The 24,244-nt window shown below is 37.4% G+C and overlaps 2 protein-coding genes across 4 annotated transcripts in view; one reads left to right on the forward strand and one right to left on the reverse strand.

Annotated features, from left to right (window-relative positions):
• The window catches only part of LOC132793610 (disintegrin and metalloproteinase domain-containing protein 10), a 130,968-nt gene that overhangs the window by 18,285 nt on the left and 88,439 nt on the right, over positions 1 to 24,244 (reverse strand). For all 3 annotated transcript variants that reach the window (XR_009633134.1, XM_060803609.1, XM_060803622.1), the window contains exons 4-5: positions 18,959 to 19,155; positions 18,340 to 18,892 (exon numbers count right to left, since the gene is read on the reverse strand). Coding sequence is in view for 2 of the 3 variants with exons in the window: in XM_060803609.1 (XP_060659592.1) it covers positions 18,340 to 18,892; positions 18,959 to 19,155 (750 nt within the window). In the remaining variant the exon portion in view is untranslated. The remainder of the gene's footprint in view (positions 1 to 18,339; positions 18,893 to 18,958; positions 19,156 to 24,244) is intronic.
• LOC132798878 (fibrinogen-like protein 1) lies at positions 8,060 to 10,197 on the forward strand. Its single transcript, XM_060810880.1, has 3 exons — positions 8,060 to 8,281; positions 8,348 to 9,510; positions 9,570 to 10,197. Exons 1-3 carry the CDS (start codon positions 8,186 to 8,188, stop codon positions 9,688 to 9,690), a joined length of 1,380 nt encoding a protein of 459 aa, XP_060666863.1. The 5' UTR covers positions 8,060 to 8,185; the 3' UTR covers positions 9,691 to 10,197.

A 24,244-nucleotide genomic window follows, 5' to 3' on the forward strand; every position in this document is an offset into this window, starting at 1 on the left:
CGCAATATTGTAATCCTTTAAATAAATCAATTAAATAATAAATATGAAAACATTTTCTCATGAAAAAAAAACTCAGGATTGCCTTCTCTATTTGCCAGAACATGGTTAAAATTAGAACCACTTCACCAAAGTACTCAAAACTTATAAAACAAATAAATTTTACCCGAACTGGGGAAAATATAATTAACAAAGTGCTCCATCATAATAAAATGTATAGTGTGACGCTGGTAAATTAAGTAAAAAGTTTTTCCTCTACGTTTCGTTGAAGCTCTGCCTAATTGTTGTAGCTGTTAAGTACTCGCACCTGGTCCCTTGTTCTACTTTGGGATGTGGAATGTGGGATGCGGATACGGATGTGGATGGACTGACTGACTGTCTGTCACTCAATTCGAGTGCTGGCCAAAGATAAACAAGAATTTTGTGTGGAGAAAACGAGAAAATGCTTAGTTAGGGGGCTAAAAGCAAATGAAAATGGTAGTCAAGCAATTTGTGGTCAACGCAAGACTTAAAGGCAAACGACGATGACGACAAGTTCACACACACACACATTCACAGCCAACATTGGAATGACAGGACATCAACATCAGGAGACGATTTCAGAGTATAGACTCGACTAGGCTCATATAGAGAGGTAAACTGAGAGTGAGAGAGACTGAGAAGAAAGTTGCCCAACTTTGAGTGCGTGCAAATGACGTAGAAATAAGCCAAATCTTTTGACGATACAAAGTTCGTATGGGCGTGTGTCTGTGTGTTGGTCCTTGCATGTGTGTGTGCGTGTGTCTATCGTTCACTAATTAACGACAGAATAATTTGGTATGCTATGAATGAATACGAGCCTCCACAACTCACCGAATCAAAGAGTCTTCCAACAAGTCGAAGAGGAGAGAAGAGAGGTTTGGGGTCATATGGAATTAGAAAAGTTCATTTGGCAGAGCAACTGTTTGGCTTTTAGCCCCTTAACTCGACCCGGTCCCCCAACCCCCTCAAAAGCTTTGCCTGCCAAATTTTGCATGCAAGGCAAAGTGCAATATCAACAAGCGGCCAAAAGACTACGAGCAGGATTTCACTACTGCACACAGAGCGAGAGAGAAGAGAGAGCGAGACAGAAGAGATATGTCGAGTTGTCACACAAAGCAGAAAGTTTCAATGGGACAAGTGCCTTGGAAACACGGACACATACTCCATATAGAGCAGAGACAAGAACCAGAATTTTCGACTATGCAGAATGCAGGCGCAGCTAATGCGCAGAAGATAAGAAAGAAAAATACGAGAAAGTGGCACAAACGTATGTGGGTCTATATCCAAAGAAATGAAATGTGCCCAGGAGAGTTGGCTACACAAACTCACATACATCTAGACGTATCTGCATACACACATAGTACATATATGTATGTATGTATATAAAACATTCGTCCTTATGAAGGCAGCTCGAATTTTCATTGCATGCAATTTGACCATAAAACAAATGAAACATTGCGGTCTTATTTTTGGGTGCCTACGCACACAAAGACATCCATCTATCTGCTACCAAATGAATGCATACTGAATGAGGCAACAGAGTCTTGAATATGTAGTGAATAATAGTTTATCCTCATGGAGCCAAGAGTCGGCACACTCAGTTGGTGCTGGAATGGAATGGCATTCAAATTGATGTATACGTAGATTACTCGCACAGATTGACAACAAATACAATGGCAACAGGAAATTTGTTGTAAATGGGCCTATACACTGAGCGAAAAAATGCATATAGTACATCAAAATGAAAGTATATGATTTAAAGTTTATGAATATCATTAAAAAATCATTATAAACTCAAATTTATTTAGATTAAAAATACTAAAAATTATCTTTTTTATTTAGAATGCGAAAAATGTTATGAGTATATTTGAAAGCAAAATAGTTACTAACTAATAAATCTACATTGGAAGTTAATGATTGCGATATATATTATTTTTTAATCCACTAAAGAAATGAAGACACATAAAATAAACTTATTTTTCAAGTAAAATGAACTTGTTTGTAAATTAATCTTAGAATACTAGTACAAAATGTACTCAGTTGATTTAGTGTTTTGCAGTGTATTAACACAAGAATAGAGAAAAACAGTACAAGCTTCATTTCCTTTGGTTGCAAACCAAAACGGAAGTTACAAATATCATCAAGCCCAATTGCATTTTGTGGTCGAAAAGTGGAAATATTTACTCTTCCCCCCCCACCTGCTCGGCTCGAACGAATTGGAGATAGGAGATGGCGACAGACGAACGCTTTTCGGGTGCAGGTTTGCTTTGATGAAGTACACTTAGTTAGTTGACTGCCTTCTGGGCAGTAGAAAGGAAGTACCAGCAGACAAGTACATTAGATAACAGGACAGGCTGGTTGGTTGGTTGTCTGCCTGCCTGGCTAGATGGCAGACAGATGGGGCACAAGGGCTTCCAAATTAAGTGAGTACTGGGGGAGTCTCTCTCCCTCTTCGTGCTTAGGAATGATAAAAGTGGTTTATGACTGGCTTACGTTTCGGTTATGTCTGCGAGGGCTCAAAGCATAATCCGCAGCTGTTAACGAGCAAGTTGCAAGTTGTTATTCCATTTCTTTAAAACAGCTCAACAGCTAGAGCCAAGACACAATTGAATTTCGCTTTGAGAAATGTTGCTTGAAAACACACACAACACTTAACATTTGCATAACGAAGCAACTATGTATTTGAAATTTAATCTTTTAATAATTCTTATTGTAGAGTTTTTGATTCAACAAGTGTTCTTCTAGCAGAACATATATTTTTAAGCAATAAATTGCATAATTGAGATAAAACGAAAACTACAATTGTGTGAACTATATTTTGGTAAAAAGGAAAAGCAATGTGAAAGCGTTATCATTGAAATATATCAAACTAATAGATTGAAAAATATTCAAATACGCCAAAACGAAATTCTTTAACATTCAAGATATACCGTAGGATGAAATATACAAAAGCAAAACTCCGTTTGCTATGTAAGATTATTTCTTGAGTAACTTTTACAAAGTTTACCTGATCGCAACTAAATTTACAGAAATCATAAAGACAAGTTATTAAACATTTTAAAAAATGAAATATCCTGTAGCACAATCACTTTATGCTTGAGTAAAATAAAATCAACTTTCATCTTGTGTTCAATGAAATTGGTACAGTCAAGTGTCTGCGGTAGTCGCTGTTGTAGTTGTAGTTGTTGCTGTTTGTGTTCCTATTGCTATGTTGATTATTGCTTTTGCTGTTGCTGTAGTTGTTGTTGATGCAACAGCAGCACCAGCTACAATTGAGTTGAGTCGTTGTTTGTCCTTGTTACGCCAATGACAACAGCGGCGCCATCGTGTTGTCGATTCTGTTGTCATCGTAGTCATTATCAAGTGCCTGACACCCAGCACCCAAATGCTGAACATTCAACTGCGCTCTGCTCTGCTCTACACTGCACTGCATTGGTCTGCACTTCCACATCCACCTCCTTCAATAGTCGAAAATAACCGGCGGAGCACTTAAAACAGACCACATGACAGACGCCCAATAGACTCCATCGTTGTCCCTTGCAACCAACTCTTATCCTGCCATAATCGATAGCTGGCATTCTGTTTGTGTGTCTGGATGTGTGGGTGTGTGTGTGTGTGTGTGTGTTGCTGACTATGTCTGAGTATCTTTTATCTTTAGGTTACAAGTCCCCCTGTAAACCGCAATTTAAATTTGCTGAATGGAGTGTTCATTGTCGATTGTTTTTCGTGTACTAGAAGTGCTCTTTGAGTCTGCTGCAGCGCTATCTCAGTCGACATATCTGATAATAGAGCATGTCTTATTTTTATTGAGCACAGCTGCTTATAAAAATGAATCTTATTGATCTTTGCTTTCGACAAACTTTTGTATTTAACATTAAAATTTGTGTAAAGATTTATGTAACTACTTCTTTTTTAAAATTAATATTCAAGCTCTATTTCTTTTTACTAAATTATTCTTTAATAAAATTATTTTCTTATTTTTTATACGCATAGATTAGAATGGTTTTATAGGCCTTGTCTATCTATCCGTCTGTGCGTATGAACCCTTAGAGCTCAGAGAATATAAGAGAATCGAAGAAAAATACAATAATAACTACAATATTTATGATTCATAAAAATTTGGTAGCGATCAGAAAAATTTCTATAAATTATTTAAGAAATACACTTGTATGTCAAACAAGTTAGAAAGCTACTGTCGAGTGTGCTCGACTGTGAGATACCCTCTACCCATTTTGAATAAAAGCAAAATATTGTGGTATTATTTTCAAAATATACCGAAAATACTGCAAAAATCACTAAAATATACGAAATATACCATTTGGTATATCGATATAGTACCACATTCAAAATATACCATAGACGGCACAATATACCAGATTGTCGAAGACCCCCAGTAAGTAGGCGTTTTTGCCCATACAAAAGTATTTCTTCTTCTATCTGATCGGAACCAAATTTTCGGGAATCATAAATACTATTGTTATTATTGTATGCACCACTCGTAGCTCTAGCTTTAAAATTACGCTTGTTATTAGATTTTTTGATTGGCGGGGCGGAAGTGGGCGTGGCAAGAATTTTAAACAAACTTGATTTACGTGCAAACATAACAAATGCTGTCGAAAAAAATCATAGCTCTTATAGTCTTTGAGATCTAGGTGTTCATACGGACGGACGGACAGACGGACATGGCTATATCGTCTCGGATGTTGACGCTGATCAAGAATATACATATATACTTTATAGGGTCGGAGATGCCTCGTTCTACTTGTTACATACATTTCCTGTCGGCACAAAGTTATAATAGGATAGGATCTGTCTTAGTTGACTTGGCTGACAATCTGGAATGCTTAGTACTCTCTGGTATATTTTGAATGTTGTATTATATTAATATACCAAATAAAGTCCTCGGTATATATTAGTGTTATTGTGATATATTTTTCGTATAATTAAATTATCGATTTTTTTTTAAATCAACTTGTTTTCAAAATATGCTATTTGACATCATTTCCGATAATTTCTATATCTTATATACAAATATATTTTAAATACCAAATATACTGTATGTTAAATTTGTATTGTACATTCTGTACCTACTTTTTGGTTTCTCAACTTTATTTCTGAATAGTTTTAGAATATTTTTAATTAGTTTTTATGAGTCGTAATAACATGAGTTTGTTACAAAATCCTAAGTAAACGAATACACCTGCCCAATTGTATGAGCTAACTCCCCGAAGCCAAAAAAAACGGAAACAAAAAAAGAACTTACAGCATACATCATTTAGCAATGCGAGTGGATGAATATGGGCACGTAGTACAATATGGAGAGTACGAGTTCTATGTGGGAACTTTTCTATCCTAATGCCCCTTTTTAATTAAACTCAAACACATGACCCGTAGATTCCCCAAGCACACATTCAAGTTGCCACAGTGCCACATATGGCCGGCACTACAGACAAATACATAACCGTATGTGTGTGTGTGTGTGTGTACATAAAGACTCAAACTCGCATTGAGGGCCAGTTAGGAGGAGTTAGGTGGCCAAATTTATGGCCATTGCCAGTGGCTACACATTTACACGCCGCACACAAACATAGTCAGAACTACACAAGCCGACGACAATTCAAACAGAAATTTAATATTTTAGTAGTTAAATTATTTGGCACTTGCAATAAAACAAACAACTTGCAGCTGCAGCTGTAGCTGTAGCTCCCGTTAGGAACTTGCAGCAAACTGCAAGGAACAAGTGAAAAGTGGTAAAATGCAAAACTTTCGAAACCGTTGCGCAAACCACAAAATGGGCGACGGCAGCAGCGGGAGGCTAGAAACCTCAAAATTTCAACTGCCGCCGCCGCCGCTCTTAAGGATCTGCCTTCTCCTCGTCCTTTTTCAGCTCCTCGCTACTTGCCATTGACCAAATGTTGTTAAATAGCGCAAGAGCAAAATGTAAATATAAATTTTCAGCACAAGATTTATGCATATTTTGAAGCTCGTAAAATGAAGGCAAGACATGCGGGGTGTTGTTAGGAGGATGAGAAGGAGGAGGAGCTTCAGCTCGTCTGGTCAAGTGGCATGTGTGCTCTAAATTTTAAAATTGTTTGAAATTGTCCTTGGTCCGCTGCTGCAGCTGTCACAAGGACATGAACTGCAGCCGTCTGAATTATGGTGCAAGACATTGGCTAAAATCTTCGTTTCAACTTGTGTTCACAGTGTTTGCATTTATGTGAGTGTGTGTAAGCTGAGAGCAGAGCAGAGTAAATCCAATTGGTCACATTACGCATACGCCATGTGGTACATAGAGCATGTGACTTGACTGCCGGAAGGCTGCTTGTTTATTCTCACTCACTGTGTGCAATGGGAATATTACATGCCAAACATCGCCTGACAATGTCACACCAGACAAAACTATTATTATTTTAAATTAGGACAAAGCTTTAGGTCAGTCATGAAATTAGAAGAATTAAACACCAAATAAATATGTATGGTTGTTTATCCACTTATACCACTTACATTTTGAGTACAACCATAAACTCGGAACTAGGAACTGACCTCAAAATGTGTGCTACACTCTTTGGCCATAAACAAATAACAAGCGCGCTTGACGGAATTGAAATTGATGGCCGTCATAATTTCTTGTCCATGCAGAAGTTTTTCGATGCGCATGTGCAGCTGTAGAATTGGACAAAGTTGGAGCTATGGCAATGCCAACACATCAATAAATATTGCAGGCCCAAATAGAAGACTACGATGGGGGCGAAATGGCTGGTAAAAGGTTGCTCGCTTTTTCCTAGACGGGCTCCAAACAAAAACCTCAGCCTCGACCACAGCGAGAAGCGAACGAAACGAAACGAACGAAACGATTTTAGTGTTTGGAATGTTCAACAATTCAATTTACCGCAAAACTCGTTATTACGGGAGCCTGCATTCTACCCCCAAAAAATTGTTTGCAACGGTGTTGAAACCATCGCCGTATGTTGCCGTTGTCCATTGGCATCGCTGGAAAGTGCAAAATGTATTTAAACCTGTCGCCATCATCCTGCAAATGACGACACGTTCTTGCCTCCCACCAGCAGCCAGCCCCCAAAGCCTGTTCAGCATTTGTTGTGGCTCTCATATGTAGCTGTAAGTGCGGGTGTGCGGATGTGTGTGTGTGCGTGGACATTAAAATTTATGCAAATGTTAAATGTGTGAAATGGCCTCAACGATTTTTCGTTCAGGTGAAAAACAATGCAAATTGCCAAACCGAATGCTTAGATGTGTGTGTGTGTGTGTTGCAAATTTGTGCGTGATTCTCTCTGCTCGGAATATTTTAAAATGACCGAATGTGGTTGCAGTGCTCGAGGCGAGCTTTGGGGCATGAATTAGCAATTATACAGTTGACAGAATTAATCATTTAGATTGAAACAAACAATGTTCCAATACCAAACATATTAAAGTGGCATATTCATATAATTTTATAAATTTATTTATATGTATTTTGTTTCAAATTTATATAAATATTTAAATTGTGAAACTGAAGAAAAAATAGACAAAAAAAACTCGTTATTCATTTTTAATCCAACAGTGCGGTATTAATTTTGAAATATACCAAATTAATATACCACAAAAATACTGTCAATACACCAGAGTTTATATTTAGAATATTGTTATACCTTACACATTTAAATGCCTTTAATATATTTACTTTAAAACTTTATAGTCCAACACTCGTTACCTATTTTTATTGAATCAGTGCGGTATTAATTTTAAAATTTAATTAATTTTTAACCTAATTAATATACAACTATATTTTTTATAGTGTTATACCATTCATTAATTCAAACTTGTTTATACTACATTTAAATTTTGTATTTTGATATACCTAACATTTCTTCTTTGTTATGACGTTATTGAATAGTTAGTAAAAGCAAACGCTAATTTCCAGATATGATTGTAGACAACAAGACACAGCTGTTTATTTATTACTCATTCCTTAATCAGTTTCTCGACACCTATATTCAATGGAATTTCCTTTTTGTTCTATGGATTTCTTTGTTTAAGCTTAGCGTCTTTCAGTTGTATTACAATCGCCAAAGCCTAAACAACCGAGAGTGTTTCAATAAAAACGCTAATAAATTGATTAGTTTGTAAATTGTCCACCCAAAATAATATTCACAAATTTAATGTATCAAAAATGCTTATTTATAGCAAGCTACTTTCAATTATAATGTTGTGTACACTCATGGAAAACAGTTTTAAATCAATTGCAACTGCTGGATTAAGCAGTCCGGTGAGTGATAAACTCAATTTGAATGTATAATATAAAATTTGAATATATAATTTTCGTCAACGTTAGTCAATAACAATGTTCAAGGATATGGAAAGCGAGTGCAATTCATATTGCATTGGAATCGTTAAGCCAATTCTACAGCAAACAAAGCAGACTCAATTCACAGAGTTGCAGGATCAAATTCGAAATTTAAATGAGATCATCAAAGATACAGAGAAGAAGCTTTCAGAAGCGGAGATAAAACTGGGTGTCTGTGAGGATGCAACTCGGAATAGGGAAACTCTAGCAAACGAACAACTGAATCGAAAGACAATGCAATTGACAGAGTTGCAGCACAAAGTCAAAGAACAAGATGCGGGATTTAAGAAACTGGAAGCAGAGTGCAGCAACCTCAGAAGCAGCCTTGGTATCTGTGAAGAAAACATTAAGAACCGAGAGGTGCAATATGCCCAGTTGCTCGATCTGAATATCTCCTGCAACAACAGCAGCAAAATCAAAGATGAACTGCTGGCCACGAGTAAAGCACTCGTTGAGAGGCACAAGTCTGCGGCTAGCTCCGATATCATCAAAGTTGAGCTAAAGGAGCAAAAAATTAATGAAATGGAAGCAGCGATCAAGGAGAAGGATACTGTTATAATGACACACAATTTGAAAATCGAAAATCAGACTTCAACGATTATGAAACAGACTGAAGAAATTGCAGAGCTTAAAGCGCAGCTCAGTGATTATGAATCACCAAGTTGTTATGGCAAATCAACCGATGTCCATGTCATTCGAGTACCCGGATCGGAACCCTTTCCCGTATTCTGTGACTCGGTTTTAACCGATTCGGGCTGGACTGTTATTCAACGACGTCGCGATGGTTCGATAACATTCAATCGCAATTGGACTGATTATACGATTGGCTTTGGCGATTTACGTAGCGAATTCTTCATCGGATTGCAGAAGCTGCATTTAATAACCCAATCGCAGCATCACGAACTCTACATATTTCTACAGGGATTTGATGAGGAAAATCGATATGCGTACTACGATCATTTTCTGATTGGAAACGAGACAGACGACTTTAAAATTGTATCATTGGGACTCTACAAGGGTACGGCTGGAGATGCGCTTTCCTCCCAAAAGGATATGAAATTCTCGACACCTGATCGCGATAACGATCGGAGTACGGGAAATTGTGCAAAGGAATTTCGATCTGGTTGGTGGTACAGAAAGTGCTACTATTGGTAAATCATTTGATAAAATATTATTTAATGAAGTGAAATTAATTACTTTGCCTTTGTAGTAATCTGAATGGCGAGTACTTCAATGGCAAAACAACCAATCAATATGGCATCAATTGGTTCTCGTGGCACAAAAATTCTCTTCAATTTGTACAAATGATGATAAGACCCAAGCCTCACTAATCAAATGCCATTAAAAGAAACATATGTGTTTTGTTTTTACTCCTCACACTTGTGTTCTCAAGTTTGTTTTACTCAAAAACAGCACAGTTTGTTAGTACAATGCAAAAGTAATTTTTGCAAGACAAGGGAACAGTGTGTGGACATTTTGGCTAGACAAAAAACCCATTAAATATGAATCTTTTTAGAGTTTGGGGGCGTTGGGGCAGCTGATGCTTTTGCCACGCTTTAATTTGCACAAACATTTATTAAATTTTAAAATCTAATTTGAATTTTCACGCCACACAGCGGCAGAGTCTCTATCTCAGCGCGACGGCAACAAAAGGGTTACACAGCATACTAAACCAAGTGTGCAAAACAGAGGAATACACAGAGCGCTGACTGACTGAGAAATACCCCGTACAAAGTTGCAATAAAAAATGGGAAACTTTGTTGATTTATTTATTATTCAATTTAAGTTGAGCAAGTTGAACGAGTGCTTTATAATAAATATAAAATGTTGCTTGGGAAGATCACCAAGTGTATATACCCTTTGGCATTCAACGTCAACGAGTGCGGTGTCTAAAAAGACGACAACCAAGCGTAGTGTGAACGACAACAACATCGACAACGACGACGACGACGACGACGATGACGACGATGTGGAGGAGTGAACGCCAACAGGATGGAACCAAAAGCAACAGCATGGAATTGATTATTGAGCGAGTGTTTGGGGAGTGGGAGTTGGTTGCTCTTGTTGAGACCAATGAACGGAGTAAGCGCGTGGAAACGGCAAATGGGAACACTCCACTCGAGGCTTAGATACATGCATGCATACATATATGTATCTGTGTTAAGGTGTGTGTGTGTGTGTGTGTGGGTGCATATGTGGCACGTTCAGTGTTGCGGGTCTAGGCTGACACAAAAGTTATGGCACATTGGTATGCAGTTAATATTCAAGGCCTCGCCCAACGTTAGCGAGTCGAGAGCAAATGCATTTTGTATTTTGCATTGCTGTTGACAGCAGCACACACATAGTGAAAATTGCAACTGCAAGCTGCATGCATAAATAGGCAAATGCCATTGAACACGGTGGTCCCATGGCCAAATTGATGTTTCTTTTCTGTGCTGTGCTGTGCTGCTCAATACACATTTTAAATGCCGAATATCATCAGCCTGTTATCAAACAGGAATTTGTTTAGCCATTTTATTTTTTTCATTCTTTTCATCTTTTGTTGCATACTTTGGGGCGTCGACAATTGGCATCTGAACTATTTGCAATAACAAATCTTTGTGTGTCGAGTATTTTGCGTTTGGTGTGTTCAAAATTTGTTTTGTGAACACAAAAATGGAAAATGGAAGTGTGGGAGAATGCAATCTTACAAATAACTTACTATACTTTAGTCAGGTCGCTCGATAACGATAATAAAATATATATTTAGAAATATAAATAAAAGACCGCTTAAAAATATTAGTAGGGAAATATGGAAGAATATAATAATCTCTCCTATAAATAGCGAAGTATTTCTTGACCACGTAAAAGTAAACTAAAACAATTTTGTAATATCCTTAGATTAAAGTTGAACAAGTAAGAAAGTTTCAGCCGAGTGTGCTCGACTGTGAAATACTCGCTACTAAATTAAAATAACACAAAAATATTCTGAAGACTATATTTGGTATATTAATATAGTACTGTATTCAAAATATACCACCAGTCAAAGCAAATAACAAGTTGATTTGGAACATATATACTTTTATATTCCTTCTGCCTCATTCGAACATTGCCTAGAGGCACAAAGTTACCCTTCCATCCCAAGGGTAGCGTATATAAAAATTCTACTACTGTTTCAAGAAGTCCCTCGCAAGTTGATACATTGTAACGCATCATTATCTTTCTATCAATTTCTCAGTGTGCGTTCCATTGCCAATGGCAGTGAGAAAGATAGAGCAATGTCATTTGATGCACTCGCATTACTGTAACTGACTTTTATTGATGCTGTCGTTTTATGAGGAGCTAAAACATAAAATTACAGTACAACTGTAGAGCGCAGCTGCAACATGACGCCGCCGCGCATAGAAGTGGAACATGCAACACGCAACAACTACAACTACAACTACAATCAACTTTTGCAGCTGACAATGAACATGAAAACCATTGGGCATGACGAGCAAAAGGAATTGTCATTTTGGCATGTGACACACACTACAACACACACACACTCATACACGCTAACAAAAATGCTCATATCAGCATTTTACTATCTTTGTACAGCTGTCAATTAAAAGTGAACCATAGAAAACTGTTCAACACTACAAGCTCGCTATCATAAAAAATTTCAACTCTTTGTTTTTTTTCTTTTTATGTTTTTTTTGTCCAGTGTAACATGAAAAATTAGTCATGCGCGATTTTGCTACTCGGGTATGTCGACCCCTTGTTTTGGCCCTTCAATTAATTCTTGCACACATACACACACATAGAGACAACAACATGAAGCAGCTAACTGTGTTCAGTGAATTCAATTAACCGCAATTTTGCATAGTGCTGGGAACAATCGACACGCGCTGTGCCAACTCTGGCACTCTGGAATACCTTTGAGTTTTATCTCCTGGACGGCAAATGCAATTATACTGCTAAAAAAAATAATATGAGTATGGTTTATGACAAACAAATGGCCAAAAAACACACCCACAATAATAATAAAAATAAAACTAAAGTGTACAAATAATTAAAACTGAATTGTTTTTGTGCAGCCGCAACTAACTGTGAATGCGTATTTATAATTTGCTGCACTTTTGTTGATCTCTGTAATTTGTCACGTGTAATTGCATTTCAGTCTCGACACTGGCCCCTGATTTTGTTGACTTTTGTAATAATAATTGGGTAAAGCAATTATGCATTGTTCGACACAAAAGCACAGCAGCACGATGACCTCAATTGGATTTCATTCATAATTTACCAACAAATGAAATCTGGTCAGCAAAATGCACATTTATTTTGGAGTTTTTCAGTATTGATTAACATTCAGAATACATACGATTTTCTATTTAAATTTCATTTCATAATTATTAAATGATTGCAATCAAATGCAATTAGAAGATTTTGCTAAGAATTGATTAAATAGAAATTATAAATTTAGTCTTTTTGCTAGCTATTCTCAACTTGAATATATTTCTTTTGCTACTTTTATTCAACTTTTACATTCTATAGTACAAAATTAAATTAGATTTGTCGAGAAAAATGCGCTTTGTGGGGCTTCTTACGCCATCAAGCCAGCAGCTAAAGTGCATTAATCTAAAAAAATAAAGCAGATTTTCTAAATCGTCTGACAAGTTTGCAGTGCACATTGTGGCTGCGTTTTTTCCATCGCTTAGCTCGAGAAATGTCCCTCGTAACTGCCCCGTGACAGGTCGCACTTTTAACATCGCCCGCATCAGAGTTGGCAACAGCAAACTGCTGACCACATGCCTCTCACATGTCGTATAGGGAGCGAATTGCTCCCGACACACTGCGGGTTGAATGACCAACGTTAACTTAATAGAAGTTGACACATGTCGCCACGCATGCAAAATGTATTCAACCAACCGCAGCACAGTGAGTAGCGCAGCGTCGTTGACCGCTCTCCACCCACCCACACACACACACTTATCAAGAGTTGCACAAATGTATACATATGCTGCTTTTACACATACATATTTGAAGATATAAGTGCAGGTGTGACTATACAAATAGTACAATTGAATTACACATTAAGTTTATTGTCTCGTCAATGATTTCCACAAAGACTAAGTAAACTAAATCAAATAACTAAACAAAATATAATGTAAATTTAAAATATAATACTAATATATATTAAATAAAATTCAAATTTGCAAGTATTTTAATTTTGTATGATTTGTTACTTACTTACTTATTTTTATTATTTATTTTATTACTACTTTTATCATTATCATTGTCATTGTCATTGTCATTGTCATTGTCATTGTCATTGTCATTGTCATTGTCATTGTCATTGTCATTGTCATTGTCATTGTCATTGTCATTGTCATTGTCATTGTCATTGTCATTGTCATTGTCATTGTCATTGTCATTGTCATTGTCATTGTCATTGTCATTGTCATTGTCATTGTCATTGTCATTGTCATTATCATTATCATTATCATTATTATTATTATTATTATTATTATTATTATTATTATTATTATTATTATTATTATTATTATTATTATTATTATTATTATTATTATTATTATTATTATTATTATTATTATTATTATTATTATTATTATTATTATTATTATTATTATTATTATTATTATTATTATTATTATTATTATTATTATTATTATTATTATTATTATTATTATTATTATTAATCTTATATATTATTGCTCACCCCCTCAGCACAGAAAAAAATAAAATTCATTTAATCTACAAATATTTGCACTAATCAAATGACCATGTCTGTCAATAGACTACAGGCAAACAAGCTTAATTTCAATAAGCATGAGGTGCGTGCATGATCAGGCCAAAAGAGTGAGCGACCCCATGCCTGCCAATTAACGTGGCCATTGGATGCCTCACTTCAATACGTTTTAATAACGCATAAAATTGAAATAAATAAACAACATAACGTGAAAAAACGAATGAATGCATAAAAGCATACAGTATATTTCCGGCCATGACTGCCGCGACTTCGCTTGTCAATTTGCTATTCGGAATTTCTTTCTTTCGAACGTCGCGTCACCCCTCGAAATGGCTTTGAACTTTCCGGTGAAACGTAGCATGAAATTTGTTTGTTTACAATCGCCAAACTCCCCCCAAGCGTTGCCCGAAAAACAGTTCTTGTTGTCGTTATTGTTGTCGTTATCAAATGCCGGAAATTATTGTACGCTTTTTGGTATCGTCGTCCTCATCGACAACATCGCAATCGCAGCGCAGCTTGTGTGTAAATCCTGTCTACACGCATACATATTCTATATGTATTTGTGACGTGCAACGTGTTTTCAGAGGACGCCGATTTCATGCATCGTTGACGAATATCAAGCTCAGTTCGAAAACAACAACATTTCGCTGAATAGCTAAAACAATCATTGTTTACCAAAGTTGTCTTAAATCAGGCGAGAATCTTATGTTCTTAGCTTTTGCAGGCTTTAATAAATTTAAAATATAATTTTTATAAATAACTTTAAAGTAAGTTAAACAACCTTAGGGTTGAAATATTTATTCAGGCTTGTAATAATATAATCATTGCATGAAGAACTATTAGAGCACATTCAATTTGAAAATATGACTTAATTTATATTATATTTAACTGGCTATTAAATCGCTAGTTATATTAGACTATTGTGAACGTAACTACTAAAAATAATAAATAAATAATCACATTAGCCGGGCAGCAGGAAAAACAAAACGCGGGGCTATTTGCACGATTTCCACAATGTTAAAGAAGTGCAATAAAAAACACTCATAAATAAAATGAGCCGCATTGCATTAATGGCTGTTGCAGTTGTACTTGCTGCATAAAGCTGCCACGGCCAATGCACTCGAGAAATATCAACGAGCGACATAGAGGGAGAGAGCGCGAGAGGGAGAGTGGGTAGTGGCGAGGGGGACTCCCCTTCAAGGGGTTTTGGGAACTGCAATGGCACGACCAAACAATGTGGCTGAACAAAGCAAAGAATGGAAGAAAGAACGAAGGGGCAAGGCAACAAAAAAAGAGAAAAAGTAAAATAAATGCCACTTCAGTTGCATTCTGTTTGGCTGGGCAAAAATTATATTACAACAATGTGTATAAATTGTGATTTCCATGCCGCATACAGCATTCAAGTGGCAGAGTGTAGTCGTCCCTTAATGGAGTCACTGTGTGAAGAGACTGCTGCTACTGCTGCGTATCCCCAGTGTGTTTGCGTGGTGTATTAACGCCCCTCTCAATCTGTTCCAAGAGTTCGAGTTCCGTCGTCTTACGTACGCTCTGCTACTTGCTGACTGACTAACTGGCTGCCTGACAGACACGGCAGTGTGTCAAAGCCAGGATGGGTACAACAAAAACAGAAAAAAGGAGGGAAATATGCGTGTCCTCGCTTGGTTGATTTTAACACGCAGCTGTATGCATACAGCCAGCCAGTCAGCCAGCCAGCCAACAAAGTAATCAAAGCAGGGGCCAGCGCCCTTCTCGTGCAACACATTTGCTCATTTCTAGCACAAAACTTAATATACTGCTAAATGGCATTAAATGTGTGTGGGGATGGGTTGCGTTGGGGGCGAGACCAAAGGGTGATACATATACACAGAGGATTGCACAACATTTTTGATAAGCTCGAGGAGCGTAAACACCTCGACATACTTTCCTCATACTTTGTTGCGTGCGTGCCTTGGAGTAGCTAATAAAGTTGGACAGTTTAAGGCGCTGCTGGATGGTTAGCTAGCAATTAAGCCATAAAAGGCACTACAAAAAAAAAAAGCGAGAAGAGTTCCAACTGGAAAAGTTCAGCTTACAGTTGCTGTGTCAACAAGTGAAGCATGGCAACAGCGCACTTTGCACTAATCGAACTTTATGTGCTGCTCTTTGGCCATGAGTTCTATGAACTTTTCCACATACTTTGGCTTTGCTTTACTTCACTTCACTACAGTTTACTTTGTTGTTCACACAAGTTTGGCAATAAATTCGAAACCTTTAAAGTGTAACCTAATATGGTCCAAGTTTTGTATCGCATCGTAATTATTTATTTGAATACTTGTTAGTTGTTCGCACTTGAAAGAAATAAATATTCATTACCAATAAAATAAAGAATAACACACATTAATTGTCTTTGTTGTTTGACTTCAATTGACACTACGGAATCACTTAGGTCGTTGTTAATTGAAAATTACTACAGAAGCATGGAAAATGCACTGTTGCCACACTTCATTTGACATTATGCACATGCTTCAGCACTTGTCAATTAAGCGCAAAAGCTTATTAGGTGCAGCCTGGTGGGGAATTGCCACTCATTCAATTTCTCAATTCAGCTGTCAGATGGTATATAGAACAATGCTTTTAATTAGCATGATTTATGTATGCATTTCAATTGTTCCGACATGTTATTTCAAGCTGTTGTCTAAACACAAAATATGCTAAACTAGCCCAAAAACGAGCCTAATTAAATGTAACACATTTCTCCCACGCCAAAATGCCACACATACCACACACAACACGCCACACTCACACATATGCATGTACTTATGGATAAATATATGGTAAGCTGAACAATCAGTTGGAATCAGTGTGAAGTGCATCAATCAAATGCAACAAAACGGCAACAAATGTCGCTTAACTAACAACAATTGGAGTCTGACTAAAATGTAAGTGGCTTTTGTGTAAGCTCATTAAACTGATTACACCCAAATGCGCCGAGCCACGCCCCCAAAATTAGACACACCCCCACACACAGATGCACATACATATATATATTTTACTAACTGCGCCCGTGACAATAGTTTTATTTGCCATTGTTGTTTTTTTGCTGTTGTGTGTGTGTGTGTCTGTCAAATTGCATGCAATTTTTGCAACAAATCCCCGGGAGGAAATAGGGGAAACCCCCGATTCTGCCCCGTTTCAGTCTGCCCCTTGCTACAAATTATTGTTGCAGTTGTTTAGCTATGCATTAGATTTGTTTTTCTATTTTTTCCTAGTTTTCTATTTTCGTTGTCGTTGCTGCTAGGAGCTCTTTTGTTGCCTGTCTTGCAACAGCTACAATAGCAACCCTTTTTTATGCCAAGGCAGGCCACGCCTCTGTCCAGAAGCCTTGCACGTTGCACGTGGATGCTGATTTCATCATTGTTGCGACTGGCACAATAACATCAACCAAGTTGCATTCACAATGGGCACATGTTGCTGCAACTTTCATTGTCAGTGTCATTGTAGCCGTAATGCAGTGTGTGTGTGTGTGATGGTGAATCATCTGTGGCTCAGTTTATTGCCGTGTTGCATAAAAAATATTGACCATTGAACTGGTAAGAGAATTTTCTGTGCATGACTGCTTGGCTGTAGCATGCCCCAGCAACAGACGGGGGCAGCATTTTCACTGCATGCGTATGCAAATTGCGAAGTTGCCAATTTTCATGCATGGCATAACCTCACTTTGTTGCTATCTCATAAAGTAAAAGCATTCCCAATAACAAGAATAAAACTCTTCAAGCAAATTAATGATGCTTCCACATTTATTCAACAACAGTTTCACACTGTTCGGAGATATTTTTTACAATACAGAATCTTTCGTTTTATTGTGAACAGCATTGCAAACTTCACACGATGAACAATGTTTAAGCCATACAACTGTAAAGTAAGCCACAAACTGTCACTTGGAGACCCCATGACAATTTGACAAGCTAAGGCTACTTGGAACATGACGAAGAACTCGTATTATTAGCGCACACTCAGAGACAGCCATAACTCAAGTGTCAAAACAGAAGCGAAATGTTATCAAACAATTTCAAGGTTGACTTGAAACTTTGGTCTGGGTAGCACAATGAAGCCTTCAACTTCAGCCAATGCACGCCATATAAATCATAAGCCAAATTTTCTTTTTATTTTTTCATATTTCGAGGGCGAATCTTCAGTGCTTTCACAATAAACGCGCAAATTTTTCATTTCTGAGAAAGTTGAGGGCAGGAGTATATTTTTGTTGACTTACCTTCGCGCACATTCTCGTAGGCATCCTCAACATGTGACTCCTTATAGATAATGGAGTGAAAATCAAGTTCGTCCTGTGCGGCGGCATTCTCATCCACCTGGTCGATGATGGCGTCCTCCGCTGTTGTTGTTGTTTTTGTTGTTGTGAACATTGTCGTAGAGTCTGGGAATGTTGTTGATGTCGTCGACGTCGTCGTTGTGGTGGTATCAGCATTTTTATTTATGAAGTTTTCTGTCTTATTATCAATGGCAGTTTTGTTGTTAATGCTGTTGAGACTGCTGTTTGTGGAGCTCCTTCTTTGAGTTGTCGACCCCGTTGTCGTCGAGGACGATGTTGTTGCGGTTGCGGTTGCGCTTGCGGTGGTCGTCGTGCGATTTGTGGGAAAATAATGTTTGGCATGTTCAACATAATAGGCATCACGTTCCGTTATAATTTTACCCTCGAATACCCCATTGTGTATGGAACCAAATACATAACTATTACGATCCCCTATCACATCGCCCTCATAGATGTGATCAGTGGACACATCAATAGGGCCGTTGCTATCATAAAACTGCAAATGCAAAATATAAAATGTTTATATGATGTAGATAGTATATCAAATTTAGTTAATACTCACGTCTAACTTATCACTAAATGTATTTAAATCACGTTTTAATCTAAGATGGAAGTCTCTTCCATGTGCTGCAAACTTTAAATGTACAAAATGATCTTTGGTCACCGATCGTCGCGCTCTATTGTGACTAGCTCTAACGTGCTCATGATCATAGTTGAGTGTTTCATAGTGGGATATGTATTCGTTGAGTCGCTCACGGCCTGCAAAAGATAGAAACAAAATCAAAGTTAGTAAGATACGATAGGAAAAGTTAGTAAGATATCTGAGATAGCAGAAATATACTATCAAAATATTCTTTTATATTTATATTATATTTTAGTTATATTATATTTATTTTATATTTGTATTCATATTTTATTTCAAACTATAAATTCTCTAGTTTTTTATTTCTTTCTACAATTTGAACGCTCTAATTGTTGTTATTAGATTAAATAATGCTGTTAACGAACATGAACAACATAATCACTGTTGATATGCATTTTCACTAATTAATCGAATGCCTGCAATCACGTGATTTGTAAAGCAGCCCAAATTAAGTCATCGTTATTAATACGCATAATTCTAAATTTAAGTATGCCAGACCAGATCTTAGATAATCAAATAATGTCTGTCTTGATTTGTCATGCACCATATTGCTTGAGCTGCTGTTAGATGATGTTGTGGTTGCTGTTGCCTGAGAGTCTCTTATTGCTTGCACAGAACACTCCATTAGGCAATCGGGGGCACACCCACACTTAAGCCAAGAAAGGCAACAGCAACAACCCACAGGGAGAACCAAAATTCACACAAGTAATGCATTTATGCATTTATCTGTGTGCGTGTCTCTGTATGTGTGATGTGCAGGGGGAGGAGGGAGGTAAATGCATTAAAAATGTTGCACAAGTTGCTGGCAAAGCAGAAATGTTCTGTGCAAGTTGATCGCTCGTGTTGCCATTTCTCGTTTCTCGTTTCTGGTTTCCAGTCCATCTGCCAAAATAAATATGTTTGTGCCAGGGAAAACTCCTCCAACTTTGCCACTTTTACACTTTTACACACTTGCACTTGAAGTTCGACAGGGCACGCCCACACACGAAGAGTGCTTGCTTGCCTGCTTACTTGATGCTGGGCGACACCGAGCACAACTGCAAAAGTAAATGCATTACAAGGAAATGCATTGCAGGCACCTCGCCCAGGGCCGCAGCGCGGGTCACTTCAAGATTGGGCCCACTTTTTTGGCCATTAAATCCCAGTATGAAACGTTAAAAGTTTCATTCGTAAATGCAACAACTCAAATGGCAATGAAATGCAGCAACGTTGTTCTAGATGTTGCTGTTTACTGTTTGTGATCCGGTCAATGCTGGGCCTGCCTGCAGTTTCCTCTGCGTTCCCCTTGCGTTTGTCGTGTATTTTTAATTTGAGAAACCATGACAAAAGGAGGGGTGCGGAGGTGAGGGGAGCCAGTTCTGCAGCGAGGGCACGAAGTGGAGCATCCGTCCGTTGACGTTGCGTTTCAATTTCCGGCCTTCAATTAATTTGAAATTGCGGCTAGCCGATTTGAGTTGGATTGTGGAATTGGTTTTCGAAGATTTATCGTTCAGTACGGATGTTTGTTTTGTGGTTTTTGTGGACCAATCGGATATCCTATAGCCCGATGATGTACTATTGCATGGTGCATATACATAAGTACAATGAACACAACATTTGAAAATTGCTGGCAAATTACCTTTGGCTTTCAATGCATCAAAACATATTGAAAAATATTTCTTTAAAAAAAAAGATTGCCATTTAATTAATATAATTAAACTGTATAATTGACGGGCATCGGTTTGCTCGAAAGTTATGCATTTAATTGATAAATATTGACTTGGAATAAGCAAACAAGCAAATTGAGTTTAATTTAAGACAAACCTACATTTAGTTTCGCACAAGTCTACTGAACTAATTCCATTTGAAAAGCGTCCATTGCAAATTAATGGCAAATCAATTAAATGAGAAATGATTTCTATTTAATGAAATGCCGTCGACTTTATGTTGCCACAAATGTACTGTAAAATAGCAAGTAAAACGAACTCCACAAAAGTAATCCTAATGCCACAAATATTTACAAATTCCCAACAATACAAGCATGGCTCGACCAGACACAACCACATCAAATTATCGGCAAGGATTAGCAAAGTAAATACAGATGAAAAATTGACACAAAACCAGCAGCTGGCGAAACTTAGCGACGACAGCAGGAGCAGAGCGAGCAAAAACCAAAAAAGACCTATAGGAAAACTCATCAAAGGGAAAAGCAGCATCAACAGCAACAACAGCAACTACAAATGGCTCATCAAGCCAAAAAGTTTCGGAATATTCAAACTGAAATGAAAACTAAGAGCAAAAGGAAGAGCGGAAGGTTAATTGCGTTCAAAAAACCACAAAAATCGATAGTTAAATGAAAATAAAGTCAGAATGGTTGCGGTCTACACAGATACATACACATAAAATACAGCCGCAGATACAGATACAAATACAACTACAACTACAGCTGCAGATACAGAAACACTCGCAATTATAGATACACAGCCTGTCTGCGAAACAAAAATAAAAAAAACTGAATAACAGAAAAACCAAGAGAATTCTGTGGAAAGGAGACATGTATTTGCCATGAGTGAGGAATTTTAATTACTTAAAATGCGCCAAAATAATGAAAAATACGCAAAAAGCGTGAGAAATGAGGGCTCCACACTCTGCGTGAAGAAATGGTGAAAAATTATACTGGAGGAAAAACGTGAAATGTGCAAAATGTTAAAACAAACTGCAAAAGGTTTTAAAAGGGGTAATTAAACTGAATGCTCAAGCAAACATTACAAAGTTTTTGGTTTTTTTGTTAGCTTTTTCGTTTTTACTATGCACTACCAGGACTCTAGTTCACAGGATGATTGGTGCGGGTCACTCCGCTGGGGAGCAAAGCAAACCGAGGTCACTTTAGCAGTTGACCTAGAAAGTGGACAAAAAGTAACCAAAAAAAAAAGATGGCAAATACTAGGAGCGACAGAGAAAGCCCTTCTATATAGTATACATAGTTTTAGATATGCACATATATATCCACATTAGTATATGTCTATATGTATATGTATATTACCTTACCCAAGTATGAATAGATACACTCGTAGGGACGGATTAAACAAAGACTAAAAGCCCATGGAGAGATTGCACAGAATAAGTTAAAAAGGTGAACAAGCTTCAGCTCAGTTGAGTGGTTAAAGCAAACTCAGCCGCAGGAAATAAAAGACAACGAAGGCTAAAATAAAAGCATAATAAAGGGATAAAGTCTCGAATGAAAGGATGCTAAGAATAATAGGCAATAATAACAGACGTTTTAAGAGACACAATGAGCAGAATAAGGCGAAAAGAGGAAAAGTCTTTTAGCTGACTGTAAAGTGATATATTATGCATATGAAACGATGTTTAAATATATATTTCGTGCACTTTATACTTCACTTTTACCGAAAGAAAATAGAATTGATAGCAGAAATTGGTGACCCAAAGCAAGTGCCAAAAATCGAACCATTTCTCAATACTGTTTTATTGCGACAACTGAAAACAAATATCTTATCACAGCTGTGGGCCTGTTGCTTATTTCCTCAGTGAATCGGCCTGGCCTGGTCTGGGCCAGCTGCACATTTGGCCCACATAAGAAACGAGCTGAAAACGACTTTCGCTATTTACTGTTGCAGGCTGGCAAAGTGCAAGGAAAAAAAGAAATAAGAATTGAATATGGCAAAGCGTTTGACCAACATTGGGCCAAGAAAATGAAAAACAACTGCAATAGCCCCCGACAATTGCCCGACTTTTACAGCAAACAACTTTTCTTTTTGCTACATGTGCCGCAGCGACGCTCTCTCTCACTCTCTCACTTTTATGTCTCTCATTTTCATTTTTGTTTGCCGTTTCGCCTGGTTTTTCCTCATCGATAGCGATAGAGAGAAATTGTTATAAAGAAACCAGTTTGTCTTCTTGTAGCGCATTGCGAATACTTCTAGAAACGGAAAATAAAAACTAGTCGCACATTGCACTCCCGTCTTTCTCAGCTAAAATTAGTCGCTTTGGGCACCGGCTGCTGAACACTTGATTGAAAAATGTTCAATCAGTTGTGGCTACCCACAAAAAAACAAAATAACACGAGGGGGAAAAACACAATTTCAGTTGTGTGTGTGTCCAACCTCACTTAAATTCCATTAACCCAAAAATTGTCAGTGTCTTTGCTCGCATCGCATCGATCCACGTCGTTTTGTGTCAGCCAAACGAGCGTTTAATGCCATCAACCGAGGAAGAACCCAGCAACGCATTGCGAAACCTTCTTCTCCCCACGTTTCGGCGTTTATTCATTTTTAACTGCATGTGTCATACACTCGAAAGCCCCCTCTCTCTCTTTTTCACTTTCTTCCCTCTACACACACTCAATGATGATTCAATTTGGTTGCAGTAGCTCGCACAAAATGGGCTTAAATGCGCTCAAGTTGAATATTTTAAGCTTTTGGTCAGCGTTTTGGGTGGTTATATGCTCATTTTGATTGATAGGCTTAAGTCTGTCAGTTCCTCTCTCTCTCTCTCTCTCGCTTCTTGGATGTCTGATTTCTCTTTGAGATTGCTGCTGCCTCTTATGGCACTGCAGTTTTCCACAGCGCCACGTTTTTAGATAAGACTTTCCGAACCCTCAGTCCTCCGGTCGGCTGCATTGAGACTCGCTTTTTCTGGTTAAGCTTGACGTTGATAGATGATGCGGGCGGGCATTGGAATTGAGATTCTTTGGGATTTTATGTTAGGTTATTGCCTTCTCTTTGCCAATATATAAACTGTTTGCTGTCGTTCAACTTTTGATGTGCTTCTAATACGCTTATAATTTCTACAGCAATGTATTCTCTGGATCTAGAATCAGAGCAATAAATGGTTGTAAAGCGTATTCCAATTTGCACAAGTTTAATTTTCATTGGCCTAAATAGTTCTCGAAAATAGGCTTTACATTGAGTCATTAATTTTGTTGTGTGGCTCTTAAGCAAGAAAAATATGCATCTAAGTAAATTTTGCAACTTAATACCGTTGCAAATGCAAAACAAGTAAGAAAGCTAGAAAGACAAGTGTGCTCGTCTGCGAGATACCCACTCTCCATTTTCAAAAGCAAAACAGCGCAGTATTAATTTTAAAATATAATAAATTTATATACCGCACAAGCACTTAAAATATACCGCATCAATATACCCAAATACTAAAAATATACTAAAGGTTGTATATGGTATATTGAGCAACTAAGATTCGTAGTAAGTA

This window comes from Drosophila nasuta, chromosome 2L (assembly GCF_023558535.2).
Source record: "Drosophila nasuta strain 15112-1781.00 chromosome 2L, ASM2355853v1, whole genome shotgun sequence".
Taxonomy (NCBI): Eukaryota; Metazoa; Arthropoda; class Insecta; order Diptera; family Drosophilidae; genus Drosophila; species Drosophila nasuta.

Bases quoted from the DNA above. Each gene is read 5' to 3' on its own strand.
- LOC132798878 (XM_060810880.1), top strand. From the start codon at position 8,186: ATGCTTATTTATAGCAAGCTACTTTCAATTATAATGTTGTGTACACTC. The intron at 8,282-8,347 runs GTGAGTGATAAA...CGTCAACGTTAG, and splicing joins CTGCTGGATTAAGCAGTCCG to TCAATAACAATGTTCAAGGA. The intron at 9,511-9,569 runs GTAAATCATTTG...TTGCCTTTGTAG, and splicing joins TACAGAAAGTGCTACTATTG to TAATCTGAATGGCGAGTACT.